The sequence below is a fragment of the Mesoplodon densirostris genome, chromosome 2 (assembly GCF_025265405.1).
Source record: "Mesoplodon densirostris isolate mMesDen1 chromosome 2, mMesDen1 primary haplotype, whole genome shotgun sequence".
NCBI lineage: Eukaryota > Metazoa > Chordata > Mammalia > Artiodactyla > Ziphiidae > Mesoplodon > Mesoplodon densirostris.
In genome coordinates this window covers 192,831,770-192,846,821 of record NC_082662.1, presented here as the reverse complement: position 1 = coordinate 192,846,821, position 15,052 = coordinate 192,831,770, and the positions used below count along the sequence as shown (strand labels likewise).

The window sequence follows — 15,052 nt, the reverse complement described above, 5'->3', positions numbered from 1 at the left end:
GCTCCCTCCGTGTGGCCATGCTGGGCTTCCTCCAGGCTCTGGGCTCTCCATGCTGCTCCCACCCCTGGGCCTCTGCATGTGCTGCTGCTTCCTTTCCTCTTTGCCTGGAGGCTCAGGAAAGCATTCCTGCTCTCCCAGATTAGGTCAGATACACCCCAGTACAGACTCACACCAGCAAGGGTCTCTCCTTTGTGCATTTCTCACAGTTACAATTTTACATTCATTTGTGTGCAGTTATTTAACATCCAGCTTGTAAGTCCCGCAGGGGAAGTGGGATGTGAGTTCAATCGGGTTTTTTTTTTTTGGCTGCGTTGGGTCTTCGTTGCTGTGCACGGGCTTTCTCTAGTTGTGGTGAGCGGGGGCTACTCTTCGTTGCGGTGCGCAGGCTTCTCATTGTGGTGGCTTCTCTTGTTGTGGAGCACGGGCTCTAGGCGCCCAGGCTTCAGTAGTTGCGGCATGTGGGCTCAGTAGCTCCGAGGCATGCATGTGGGATCTTCCCGGAGCAGGGCTCGAACCCGTGTCCCCTGCATTGGCAGGCGGATTCTTAACCACTGTGCCACCAGGGAAGCACTCAATCAGTTATTTGTTGAATGAATGAATGAATGAATACCTCCCCATTGTTCTCCCTGCTCTGTCCCCAGCGTTCCTACCCTGTCTGGGTCCACATCACCTCTGGCTGGACTGTGACCTCACCCCTTGCGGGCCCCCTGCCCCAGCCTCACCCCCTCTGCTCTCCGTGGAGCTGTCGTTGCTCTTTAAACAGATCAGGCCATTCCTGCTGGGGACGTAAGTCCGTCCGAGCCCCTTTTCCTGGACTTCAGGGCCCCTGGGATGGGCTCTCCAGCTGACGTCCTGGTCTGTGGGGCCCCCTGAACCTGTGGCACATGCAGCACCGTCTGCCCCGGTCGATTCTTTTGTTTCATGATTCATCTCACTCGTCCTGTGGGTTTGGGAAAAGGTTCACGTCCAGTAGGGGTCCCTCTGCTGTGCCGAGGATACTCAGGCCCTTCGAAGGGGCTCCTGGATTCAGATCCGACCACAGTTATCAAACATCATCTCCGTGCCAGACACAATCAAATTTATTCTTTTAATTTTCACAACAGTTTTGAAAAGTAGGTATTATTTTCTGCCATTTTTATATGAGGAAATCGAGTTTCAGAACGAGATTTTTTGGGAGTCATCTGGCAAGCGGTAAGCATCTCAGGATCACAGTCTGCCTCTCCCGGCCGGGCTGCCTCTTACCCACCACAGAATCCAGAACCAACGACCATGCGGGCTGAGTCTGACAAAAAGCCTGCAGCTAACGTTGTACTTGGTGGAGAAAGACTGAACACTCTCTCTGAAGATCAGGAACGAGAAGAATTCCCACTCTCACAACTTCTTTTTTTTTTTTTTTTGCGATACGTGGGCCTCTCACTGTTGTGGCCTCTCCCATTGCGGAGCACAGGCTCTGGACGTGCAGCCCCAGCGGCCATGGCTCATGGCCCCAGCCGCTCCGCGGCATGTGGGATCTTCCCAGACCGGGGCACGAACCCGTGTCCCCTGCATTGGCAGGCGGACGGACTCTCAACCACTGCGCCACCAGGGAAGTCCCTCACAACTTCTATTCAACACTGCACTGAGGTTCTTACCATGGCAGTTAAGGAAGAAAAAGAAAGAAAAGGCATTTGGGTTGGAAAAAAAGGTGTGAAATTGTCTCACTTTGCACGATCTTGTAGATGGAGGGTCCTAGGGAAGACACACCACACACATTCCACACACACACACCACACAGTATCAGAACTAGTAAGCCAGTTCAGCATATGGCAGGACATGAGATGAATACACAAAAATCTACTGTATTCATATCTGTTAGCAGTGAACAATCTGAAATGAAATTAAGAAAGCAATTCTGTCTACAGCAGCATCAAAGAGAATCAAACATGTAGAAATAAATTTAACAAAAGTGTAAGACTTTATCCTGGGAACTGCAAAACAGTGTTGCAAGAAATTAAAGAAGATCTTAAAGGGAAAGACATTGGAATATTACGTTGTTAAGATAGCAGCACTCTGCAGATTGGCCCACAGATTCAGTGCAATCCCTATCAAAATCCCAGGTTGCTTTTGCAGAAATAAACAAGCTGATCTTTTTTTTTTTTTTTTAACAAGCTGAACTTAAAATTCATATGGAAATGCAAGAGACCCAGAATAGGCAAAATAATCTTCATGAAAGAACAAATTTGGAAGACTTATGCTGCCTGATATAAAAACTTAACTACAAAGCTGCAGTGATTAAGACAGTGTGGTATTGGCATAAGGATAGACATAGATTAATGCAATAGAGAATCCAGAAATAACCCCTCACATTTATGGTTGGTTAATATTTTACAAGGGTACAAAGACAGTTCGGTGGGGAATAACAGTCTTTGCAACAAATGGAGATCCATACACAAAATACATTCACGAAGACGAACTCCAAGTGGATCGTAACTTGAATGTAGGAGCTAAAACTACTAGGCTCCTCTAAGAAAATAAAGGTGTAGATCTTTGTGCGCTTGGGTTATGTGATGATTTCTTAGGTATGACACCTAAAGCACAGGCAACAAAAGAAACAGATAAATTGGACATCATCAAAATTGAAAACTTTTGTGCTTCAAAGGATGCCATCAAGGGACTTCCCTGGTGGCGCAGTGGTTGGGAGTCCGCCTGCCAATGCAGGGGACACAGGTTTGAGCCCTGGTCCAGGAAGATCCCACATGCTGCGGAGCAACTAAGCCCGTGTGCCACAACTACCGAGCCTGTGTGCCACAACTACTGAACCCATGCGCCTAGATCCCGTGCTCGGCAATGAGAAGCCACCGTAGTGAAAAGCCTGCGCGCTACAATGAAGAGTAGCCCCCGTTCACCACAACTAGAGAAAGCCCATGTGCAGCGGCAAGGACCCAATGCATCCAAAAATATAAAGAAAAAAAGGACACCATTAAAAAAAGTGAAAAGATAACTGTAGAATGGGAGAAAATATTTGCAAAACATACATGCCAAGGAACTGGTATCCAGAATATACAAAGAACTCATACAACTCAATAATAAAGAGACAAATATTCAATTAAAACATGGACAAAGGATTTGAACAGACATTTCTCCAAAGGAGACATACAAATGGCCAATAAACACATGAAGAGATGCTAGACATCATTAGTCATCAGAGAAATGCAAATCAAAGCCACAGTGAGATGCCACTTCACCTCTACTAGGACGGCTATAAACAAAAAGACATGTAATAACAAGTACTGTCCAGGATGTGGAGAACTTGGAACGCTCGTACAATGCTGATGGGAGTGTAAATCAGTGAAGCTGCTGTTTTAAAAAAATTTTTTTGAAGTATAGTTGATTTACAATGTTGTGTTAATTTCTGCTGTACAGCAAAGTGATTCAGTTATACACATACAAAATTCTTTTTCATATTCTTTTCCATTATCATTTGTCACAGGATATTGAATACAGTTCCCTGTGCTCTACAGGAGGACCTTGTCGTTTATCCATCCTATGGATAATAGCTTACATCTGCTCATCCCAAACTCCCAGTTCTTCCCTCCCCCTCCCTCCCTCCCACTTGGCAACCACCAGTCTGTTTTCTACGTCTGTGAGTCTGTTTCTGTTTCGTAGATAGGTTCATTTGTGTCATATTTCAGATTCCACATATTAGTGATGTCATATGGTATTTGTCTTCCTTTTTCTGACTTACTTTGCTTAATATGATAATCTCTAGGTCCAACCATGTTGCTGCAGATGGCATCATTTCATTCTTTTTTTGGCTGAGTAATATTCCATTGTGTGTATATGTGTGTGTGTGTGTATATGTATATGTAGGAATGTTGGGGTGCATGTATCTTTTTGAATTATAGTTTTGTCTGGATATGTGCCCAGGAGTGGGATTGCGGGATCATATGGTGACTCTATTTTTAGTTTAAGGAACCTCCACACTGTTCTCCATCGTGGCTCAGTGCAGCCACTTTGGAACATAGTTTGGTAGTTCTTTAAAATGTCAAATGTAGTTACCATATGACCCAGCAATTCTACTCCTAGGTATTTACCCAAGAGAAATGAAAACATGTCCAAAAACGTGCACAGAGACGTTCATTGCAGCATTATTCTTATAGCCAAAAAGTGGAAATAACCCGTGTCCATAAATGGATGAATGGATAAATAAAATGTGTTAACTATGCAGTGGAATATCAGCCATAGAGAGGAATGAAGTGCTGACACCTGCTATAACATGGATGACCCTTGAGGACACTACGCTCTGTGGGAGAAGCTGAACACCAAGGCCACCCATCATATGATTTCATTTGTATGAAAAGTCAGAATAGGGGAATCTGTACAGATAGGTCCGTGGTTGCCCGAGGCTGGGAGGAGGGTGGGAATGGGGAGTGACTGGTAATGAAGTGGGGCTTCTTTTTGGTGAAAATGGTCTAAAATTAGATCGTGGTGATGGTTGCACAACCCTGTAAGTATACTAAAAACCACCAAACTGAACACGTTAAATGAGTGAATTGAATGGATGTGAATTGCTTCTCAATTAAGCCTTCTTAGAGTCGGGCCGCGGAATCCTGGACAGTGAGGTGGGGGTGAGGGAGATGGGACTGAGCCCCCGAGGCCCGGCAGGCTCCACCTTCCCTTTCGAGATGAAGTTTAGGATCAAGGCTAGTTTACCCAGCACGCAACAAGAGCTTACTGAACTGCTCGGCGAGTGTGAGCGGGGAGAATGCGCCTGCATCGCCGTGTGGTCAGGGCGGCTTGTGCCGGCCCTGCTGGCTCCCGGGCGAGGGCTCAGGTTCTTAGAGCAGGGGTGGAGCTTCAGGGCCCCCAAAACTTGCCCTCAGAAGAGCTCTGAGTGTAGGGAGAAGCACAGTGAGAAAAGCCCCGCTTTTACCTTTGCTGTTTGCATCCTGCTGTGTGTTTGATGCTTCTAGGAGATGTGCTGTTTGTCCCATGACCTGGAGCACCTCAGGTGTGCGCTGCTGTCCAGACACCCCCTGGGCACCCACTGTGCGCCGGGCAGAGGGATGCTGATGTTGCCTGCGTCGGACCTCACAGGGCCTGTGGAGGAGGCTCGTACCCCCATCTTGAGAAGCAGAAATAGCTCGGTGGGGAGGGGAGGGTTGGGGGAGCAGCGTTTAAAACTCTTAGGAACATTCCCTTAACTGAAGACCATCACAATAATACTTTTACCAGCAGGAGCTTGCAAACCATCTGAGTATCAAACACAGTACTACCATGTAGCAGGGTATTGTTTAGCTACTTGATAACAAAGGAGGTTTTTAATGATAAAGGAGAATGCTTGTGACAAAATTTTATGTGAAAAAAGGGCAGAATACCAAATTATGTATAGTATGATCTCAACATGTAAAACACCTGCAGAAAAAAATGCTGTTATAAGCTTCTCCAAGGACGCTAACCTGTGTTATCTCTGGAAGGTAGGATCGTGGGGAGTGTCTCCCTTAGTCTCTTTCCCTCCCCCGTAAACCCGGATGGCTTTTGTTATTAATGGGCAGCCCTGGTTTGAGTAGGAGGTTGATGTGCCGCTGTGTAGAGGGGGCAGGGCTGGCGAGGAGGAGGAAGGGGCTCCGGGGGTGGACTTGGGTGCCATCTTCCTGGAGGAGAGATTGAAACCCACCCTGGGTGGGTGCGGAGGGAGCCTGAGGCACGGAGGTGAGGAGGGCGGGGGTGCCGGGCGCTGTCACGCAGGGAGGAGGCGGCTCGGGGGTCCTCACTGCGACCGCGCTCCTTCCTGGGTGGAGCGCTTGGGTGCAGCCAGATACAGGAGAGCTGCGTGCTTTGCAGGCTCTCGGGTCAGGTGACTGGTTCGAACCTCAATTCCAGGACTTGTGAGCTAAGTGGCGGGGGCTGCCTAGGCCCTGGGCCTCCGTTCCTGCATCTGTGAAACGGGGCTGGTGTGTAAGTCTGGGGAGGAGTGGCTGGTGGCCCTGTGGTTGCTGCTTCACGGTGTTGCTACTGCTGGAAGTGCCCTGGGACGTAAAGGGATTACGACTACTACAGTCTTTTTAAAATTTTATTCTTATTTATTTTTTTTAAAACAGGGACTCAGATATATATATATATATATATATATATATATATATATATATATATTTTTTTTTTTAATTTTATTTATTTAGTTTTAGCTGCGTTGGGTCTTCGTTGCTACTTGCGGGCTTTGTCTAGTTGCGGCGAGCGGGGCTACTCTTCATTGCCATGCGCAGGCTTCTCATTTCATTGTTGCGGAGCACGGGCTCTAGGCGCATGGACTTCAGTAGTTGTGGCACGCGGGCTTAGTTGCTCCACAGCATGTGGGATCTTCCTGGACCAGGGCTCGAACCTGTGTCCCCTGCATTGGCAGGCAGATTCTTAACCACTGCGCCACCAGGGAAGTCCCAGCTAATACAGTCTTTTTTTTAAAAATTAATTTTTATTGGAGTGTAGTTGATTTACAATGTTGTGTTAGTTTCTGCTGTACAGCAGAGTGAATCTGTTATAAATATACATAATCCACTCTTTTTAGATTCTTCTCCCATATAGGTCATTACAGAGTATTGAGCAGAGTTCCCTGTGCTATACAGTAGGTTATTATTAGTTATCTATTTTATATATAGTAGCGTATATATATCAAACACAATCTCCCAATTCATCCCACCCACCCCCCCTGTTAACCATAAGTTCGTTTTCTACATTTGTGACTCTCTTTCTGTTCTGTAAATAAGTTCATTTGTACCATTTTTTTTAAGAGTCCACATATAAGTGATATCATATACTTGTCTTTGTCTGGCTTCACTCAGTATGACAATCTCTAGGTCCATCCATGTTTCTGTAAATGGCATTATTTTGTTTTTTTATGGCTGAGTAATATTCCATTATATATATGTACCACATCTTCTTTATCCATTCATCTGTTGATGGACATTTAGGTTGCTTCCATGTCCTGGCTATTGTAAAGAATGCTGCAGTGAACATTGGGGTGCATGTATCTTTTCAAATTATGATTTTCTCCAGGTATATGCCCAGTAGTGGGATTGCTGGGTCATATGGTAGTTCTATTTTTAGCTTTTTAAAGGAACCTCCATACTGTTCTCCATAGTGGCTGTGTCAACTGACATTCCCACCAGCAGTGAAGGAGGGTTCCCTTCCCTCCACACCCTCTCCAGCATTATTGTCTGTAGATTTTTTGATGATGGCCATTCTGACCGGTGTGAGGTGATACGTCATTGTAGTTTTGATTTGCATTTCTCTAATAATTAGTGATATTGAGCATCTTTTCATGTGTTTGTTGGCCATCTGTATGCCTTTGGAGAAATGTCTATTTAGATCTTAACCCCATTTTTTGATTGGGTTATTTTTTTTTTTGATATTGAGCTGCATGAGCTGTTTGTATATTTTGGAGATTAATCCCTTGTTGGTTGCTTCATTTGCAAATATTTTCTCCCATTCTGTGGGTTTTCTTTTTGTTTTGTTTATAGTTTCCTTTGCCGTGCAAAAGCTTTAAAGTTTAATTAGGTCCCATTTGTTTATTTTTATTTTCATTCCTCTAGGAGGTGGATCAAAAAAAATATTGCTGCGATTTATGTCAAAGAGTGTTCTGCCTATGTTTTCCACTGAGAGTTTTATAGTACCCAGTCTTACATTTAGGTCTTTAATCCATTTTGAGTTTATTTTTGTGTATGGTGTTAGAGAATGTTCTAATTTCATTCTTTTACGTGTAGCTGTCCAGTTTTCCCAGCACCACTTATTGAAGAGGCTGTCTTTTCTCCTTGTATTTTCTTGCCTCCTTTGTCATAGATTAATTTACCACAGGTGTGTGGGTTTATTTCTGGGCTCTCTATTCTGTTCCATTGATCTGTATTTCTGTTTTTGTGCCAGTACCATACTGTCTTGATTACTGTAGCTTTGTAGTATAGTCTGAAGTAGGGGAGCCTGATTCCTCCAGCTCCGTTTTTCTTTCTCAAGATTGCTTTGGCTATTTGGGGTCTTTTGTGTTTCCATACAAATTGTGAAATTTTTTGTTCTATTTATTTCTGTGAACAGCACTATTGGTAATTTGGGGTTGCATTGAATCTGTAGATTGCTTTGGGTAGTATGGTCATTTTGACAATATTGATTCTTCCCATCCAAGAACATGGTATATCTCTCCATCTATTTGTGTCATCTTTGATTTTTCATCAGTATCTTACAGTTTTCAGAGTAGAGATCTTTTTGCCTCCTTAGGTAGGTTTATTCCTAGGTATTTTATTCTTTTTGATGCTATGGTAAATAGGATTGTTTCCTTGATTTCTCTTTCTGATCTTTCATTGTTAGTGTATAGGAATGCAAGAGATTTCTGTGCATTAATTTTGTATCCTGCTACTTTACCAAACTCATCAAGCTCTAGTAGTTTTCTGGTTGCATCGTTAGGATTTTCTATGTATAGTATCATGTCACAGTGACAGTTTTACTACTTCTTTTCCAATTTGTATTCCTTTTATTTCTTTTTCTTCTCTGATTGCTACAGCTAGGACTTCCAAAACTATGTTGAATAAGAGTGGCAAGAGTGGACATCCTTGCCTTGTTCCTGATTGTAAGGAAATGCTTTAATTTTTTCACCATTGAGAATGTTTGCTGTGGGTTTGTTGTAATGGCCTTTATTCATAAAGTCTTTAGCTTTTGGAAGAGCCTTTCCTGGCCCGTGGGCAGAGCCGTCTGCACTTGGGCCCGTGGGATACTCATCCTGCCCCCTTCACCCACAGCCGTCCCTCTGCCACCATGAGGAACATCTTCAAGAGGAACCAGGAGCCCATGGTGGCTCCTGCCACCACCATCATGCCTGCTGCGCCCATGGACAACTCCACCGAGAGCGGAGGCGTCAGGGAGGGCAAGGGGGACGTGTTTGCCACGTTGAAGGACCGATTCTTCAATGAGATGGTCAAGTTCCCTCGTGAGTATCGCTCTGTGCGGCTTGGGGCGAGGGTGGGGGGCACCGTGGGGGTGTGACAGCCACGATCTTTCCTAATGTTTGGACTCGAGGCTGGATCGTTTGGGGATGGGGGGCAGTGTGGTCTGGCACTCATGAAGGGAACAAGGGGGTCTATGTGCCCTAACCTCCCGGGGGGATAAATGTTCTTATACTTAGAAATCTGTCAAAAGATGGAACCAAAAGAAGATAGAAAATTAAGAAACAGAAATCATTATTCAAGTTTTCCAGTCATACTTTAAAACTACTTTATTTTGCAAGATAGAAAATGAAACCCCCATTGCTTCCTGGATTTCTGGTAAAGGCTGTGGGGAGAAACCCGAGGTCCGGATTCGGGGAGCAGCCCCACTGGCGGGAGGCGGTGCTTCAGCACCTCAGAGAGCAGCCCCAGCCGGCCCGCAGCCCGCCCCTCCCCGTACTCCCCCAAGCCCGCGGCCCCTCTGAGCCTGGCCTCCCGGCACAGGCTCAGCCCTCTCAGGACTGCGCCTGAGGGCCGGGCCTTCCTCCCCCTCCGGGGTCTGATGAGGACCACCCCATCCTTCGTGTGAGCTGCAGTTCCAGGGATCAAAGTTGTCAGATCTCAGCAGAGCCCAGATGGGGTCCCCGTGGTGTGCGCCTGGCTGCTGTCCCTGTCACAGGCTGTCCCCACTGGGGCGGCAGAAAGGGGAGGGCACCGAGCTGTGCAACTTCACGTGCACACCACTTGTGGGTTTACAACGCGGGGTGCGGAAGCGGGGCTGGGCCCAGACCCAGCTTTCTATTGCTGAGGGGTCGGGGCTGCAGGAGGCGCCGCTGACCCCGTGTCCCCGTGGGCAGTGCCCCGCTGGGCACTGGGTGCCATCGCGGTGCTCCTGGGCCTCCTGATCCTCGCCTGCTGCTTCTGCATCTGCAAGAAGTGCTGCTGGAAGAAGAAGAAGAACAAGAAGGAGAAGGGCAAGGGCGCCAAGAACGCCATGAACATGAAGGACATGAAGGGCGGCCAGGTAGGTGGGGCCGGGGGACCAGGTAGGTGGGGCCGGGGGGCCGGGGGAACAGAGGCCCTGCGATATCTTCCGGGTGGGAAGGGCTCACTTGGGTCAGCAGGGACCGTCCTTGACCCCAGAGGAGGCCATTGGGACAGAATGCTGGGAAGAGAGACCCCCGCCCACCAGGAAGCCACCATCGTGCGACCGGTTTCCCGCCGGCAGGGCTGCTGGACCACGTCCCCATTGTGGCCCCGTGGGTCCATCTCTAGTCCATAAGGACGTGGCTTTTCTCCCTGTCTTTCAGGGAGCAGGGGGTCAGCCTGGGAGAGGCCCTGATGTACCTGTGTCTCCTTTTAAGTTTGCGGAGGCCCTGGGCGCCTCACTTTCCCCATGTTTGTTCTGGGAGGAAGTTCTTGCTCAAGGAATCAGTCTGGAGGGAGGAAGGAGGGCTGATCTCAGGAGGTCAGCCAGGGGCTGCGGCCTTTGAGTCTGTGCGTGCACGTGCACACGTGTGTGAGAGCGTGTGTGAGCACGCACGTGGACGTGCGTGTGCGTGTGAGCCTGTGGGGGCCCCGACCCTGCCATGCGGCTGGTCTGAGCTGCAGGTTTTTCTTACCACTTTCTCCCTTCTCCTCACACCTGTGGACTCGCCTGGCCTGGACGCCCGGACTGCACGCCTGGTACGTGCTGCCCACGTGGTGGCCTGCACTGGGGAGGTGGGGCCGGGGCTCACAGGGAGGCTCTGCTACTCAAGAAGCCGCGTGGCATCTGGGCTGTGCTGGCCCTGCAGGGACAGGGCCGGGCTGGGGGGAAGTGGGCCCGACGGAGGCCCCCCAGCTCTGGGTCGGGGTCTGCTCGGGGGCAGGCTCCCCGTCTTCTCTCCCTTACCCTCCCTCCTCAGTCCCCCAGGACGATGACGACGCCGAGACGGGCCTGACGGAGGGGGAGGGCGAGGGCGAGGGGGAGGAGGAGGAGCCAGAGAACCTGGGGAAGCTGCAGTTCTCCCTGGACTACGACTTCCAGGCCAACCAGGTGCGCGGGGCTGGGACAGCCCCCAGGGCTCCACGGGGCGGGCACCCCAGCTCTAGGGAAGAAGGGCTGCACTCAGGCTGCCCGCCGTCCATGTGCCGCCCTCCTCGGGCAGACCAGTCGCCTCGCGGCGACCGTCTCCCCCATGTTATTCCGATTCCCCGGGGAGGGAGGTGGAGACCGACTTCCTGTCTGGCACCCGCCCGCCCCTCGGGGCTGACCCGGTGCCCACTCGCTCCACAGCTCACCGTGGGCGTCCTGCAGGCCGCGGAGCTGCCCGCCCTGGACATGGGCGGCACCTCGGACCCTTACGTCAAGGTCTTCCTCCTTCCAGACAAGAAGAAGAAATATGAGACCAAAGTCCATCGGAAGACGCTGAACCCCGCCTTCAATGAGACCTTCACCTTCAAGGTGACAGGCTGGCCCGCTGCGGACCTTCCCCTGGTCCTGGGCTGTGGCTGAGGCCCAGAACCAGCTCGGCCTGGACCCGAGCCCGGGTGTCCGCGGACTTGGCAGGCGTCTTGTAGGGCCCCCAGAGGCCCCGAGCTGCCTTGACCCCTCCATCCTGCCTGTGCCCTGCAGGTGCCTTACCAGGAGCTGGGGGGCAAGACCCTGGTGATGGCCATCTATGACTTTGACCGCTTCTCCAAACACGACATCATCGGGGAGGTGAAGGTGCCCATGAACACCGTGGACCTGGGGCAGCCCATCGAGGAGTGGAGGGACCTGCAGGGCGGAGAGAAGGAGGAGGTGAGGGCGGGAGAGCTTGGCGGGTCCGCCCCACACCCCCGGCTCTGTCTCTGCCGACGAGGATCAGCCACCTGGTGGGGCACCTCAGGTGGACAGGATGCGAGGATGCGTCACTCTTGTTTCTCCTGCGGCTCTGGGCCCACTTAGGGCCGGCGACCCACGTGGGGACCTCCTTCACCCACAGGGAAAGCCCACATTGTTCTAGAGGATTCTCAGCAAGGGGGGGGCCTGTCTCCCTAGAAACTGCCACAGCACTCACTCGCCAAATATTTATTGAGCACCTACTGTGTACCAAAGCCTCCATTTAGCCACCATCCCTTCCAAGCACCAGCCGAGTGTGTTGGCCGAGTCCGCGCATGTGAGGCATGCCCTTGCTCACCTCGGGGCTCAGGTCGCCTGGAGGAAGGGTCAGCACCCTGACCGGGATGTGGGCGTGGTGGCCAGCCTGGGCCCCGAGGCCCGCCTCTGAGAAGCCTCGACTGTGCCGTGGCACTGGCCGAGCTCTCGGGCCCAGGAGCCCCCTCTCTTGCTAGTCACGAGGTCCTTGCCCTGTGACGCTAACACAAGGAAAGGGATGCTGAGGGCTTGGAGGACTACCGCTCGCTCTGCAGGTGGGATGTCTGTGACCAGGAAGGGGGGCTCCCCGTGCCCTTGGAAATGGCCCTCGGGCACTGCGTCCACGCCTCGTCCCCCTCCGCCGCCTGCCAGGCTGGGGAGGGGCCCCGGCAAGCCCCACGCCTGTCCAGAGCCGCCTCGGCACCACGCTGCCAGCAGCCTGTCCTCAGCTCTGCAGTGTCCACCCGTCGCGGCCAGGGCTGTGCCCACCCTGGCCTGAGGCCCCGAATGGGTCAGCCGCGCTGGACACAGGCGCTGCTGCGCTGACCTCGTCCCCTTCCCCCGACAGCCAGAGAAGCTGGGTGACATCTGCACCTCATTGCGCTACGTGCCCACGGCGGGGAAGCTCACCGTCTGCATCCTGGAGGCAAAGAACCTCAAGAAGATGGACGTGGGTGGCCTTTCAGGTGTGTGCGTGGCTTCTGGCCGCCGTCGGGGGGCACCTGTCAGCCGGTCGTGGCCCAGAGCCCTCAACCTGGACAGCAGGCCTCAGACGCGTGGGACACACAGGCTGTCTGAGCGGCTTTGGGTCCTCAGGGCAGGACGGGGCGGGGAGCCCCGCTGAGAGCTGCCTTTCCGCTCTCTCCCTGTGGGCCCTGGAGGGAAGGGGTCGGGGACGTCACCTCCAGGGGAGGCAGGGACAGGGAGGGCAGGTGGTGGGAGGGCTCGGCCCGACGCAGGCCCTCCGTCCGCGCCCGGGACCTTCTACGGGGGGAGATGGGGGCGGCTCTGCCTTGGAAGGGGCTCTGGGCGGGGCTGGGGGGGGCGACCGCCCGCCTTCCTGAAGTGCTCAGGTTCCCGCCAGCCCAGCTCTGTCCCTGAGCCCCCGTGTGACCGCGGGCAGACGGGTTCCCTTCTCTGGGCCTCGTGGCTCATCGACAAAGTCGGGAGGATGGGATGGGGGGGGGTCACTGACGTGCCCCCTGCCTCCTCACCGAGCGCCGGCGCGGGCCCATCCCAGCAGAGCTCCAGGCGGCCACAGCCATGGCGGGTCCCGGAGGTGAAGCCTCTGGCCGCCCTGGCCTGGAAGCTGGCTCTGCTGTCCCTGGGCTGGCGGCCGGGCGCGTGCTTAGGGCCTGGCCGGCTGCCTCCGCACAGACCCCTACGTGAAGATCCACCTGATGCAGAACGGCAAGAGGCTCAAGAAGAAGAAGACGACAGTGAAGAAGAAGACCCTGAACCCGTACTTCAACGAGTCCTTCAGCTTCGAGATCCCCTTCGAGCAGATCCAGGTGCTGGGCTGGCAGGGGTGGACGTGGGGCGGGTGACCTCCCCCACTGACCGCTACGGACGGACGGACGGGCACATCCCAGCCCGCCCCTTCTCTGGGGAGGTGAGCGGGAGCTGCTCACAGACACCTCCTGCTGGCCTCGAGGTCGGTGGCGGGGTGCGTGCGTGGAGAGGCTGCAGCCGCCGAGGCACTGGACGCCCACCTCCCCCCCGTGCCCCCCGAGCCGGTGCTCTCCTGCCCGGGGTCCTCTCCTCTCTGCCTGGAGACATCCTCAGCCTCCACCTCCCAGTCCGTGTCACTTCCTCTGTGAAGCCTGCCCTAACTGACCAGCCGGACGTCACTCCCTCTGAGGTCCCGAGGTACCTCGTGCTGGCCTCTCGGGCGTGACCTTTGTCACCTGGCGAGGATGTGTCCGCCCTTCTGCTCCCAGGCGCTCAGCACGCTGCCGGGGGCCTGTGTTCAGTCGTTGGTAGAAGCAAAGGATGCGTCAAAGGCGCGGGCCCCGCCTCTGTGTGCCCGCTCGGCTGTAGCTGGGGAGGGAGGGGCCGCCGGCCCCCTTCTCCTGCCCACTCCCCCTCCCTCCCTCCTGCAGAAAGTCCAGGTGGTCATCACCGTGCTAGACTACGACAAGCTGGGCAAGAACGAGGCCATCGGCAAGATCTTCGTGGGCAGCAACGCCACGGGCACGGAGCTGCGGCACTGGTCCGACATGCTGGCCAACCCCCGCCGGCCCATCGCCCAGTGGCACTCGCTCAAGCCCGAGGAGGAGGTGGACGCGCTGCTGGGCAAGAACAAGTAGGGGCCGCGCTCCAGAGCCGCCGCTGCCCACCTGTGTGCGGCTGTGCCCTCGTTTCTCCGCCCTCGTCCTCTTTCTAAAGACCCCCACCTCCGACGGCGGCTGAGGAGGGCCCCTCGGAGGTGAGAGAAGCCTGGCCCGTCGTCGCCCCGGGAGCTTCCTCGCTGCATGCCCGCCACCCTCCTCCTCCAACGCTCCGCCCAGGCCTCACCCCGAGGGAGCCTCTCCTGGCAGAAAGTGGTGGCATTTTCTGTTTTCTGAGCGATCCGGACCAACGGAACGGCAGCACCTCCTGACTCCTGACGGAAGGCAACCAGCGGCCAGCGACCCGTGCGCGTGTGCGCGTCCTCCGTGCCTGTGGAGGGCCGGGGCCGGGGTGCTGCGGGGGAGCAGAAGGGTCCGGATCCTGCGCGGACTGGGGAGCTGCCACGCTGCGTGCGAGCGGCTGTTCGGGAGGCGGGACGGGGAGGCTGGGTTGTACAGAGCCAGGACCAAAGCCCAGTGCCGGCGGGGACCTCCTGCTGCTGCCGGGGGCTTCCCGGGACACCACAGACCTGAGCTGCAGGCTAGGCTGGCCGGCCTCGAATGGGGACTGTCCGTCCCGTGACCTCACCTTGCTGACGGGTGATGTCAAACCGCAAAGCAACAGAAGACCCGTTTCCCAGAAAGGCCAAAAGGAAACTGCC

At 53.3% G+C, this 15,052-nt stretch overlaps 1 protein-coding gene across 1 annotated transcript; it reads left to right on the top strand.

Moving 5' to 3' along the window:
- Window positions 1-8,772: 8,772 nt before the first annotated feature.
- SYT2 (synaptotagmin 2) lies at window positions 8,773-14,454 on the top strand. Its single transcript, XM_060088703.1, has 8 exons — window positions 8,773-8,944; window positions 9,797-9,963; window positions 10,855-10,977; window positions 11,218-11,385; window positions 11,557-11,724; window positions 12,629-12,746; window positions 13,438-13,571; window positions 14,163-14,454. The coding sequence occupies exons 1-8, from the start codon at window positions 8,773-8,775 to the stop codon at window positions 14,367-14,369; spliced, it is 1,257 nt and encodes a 418-aa protein (XP_059944686.1). The 3' UTR covers window positions 14,370-14,454.
- Window positions 14,455-15,052: the final 598 nt, after the last annotated feature.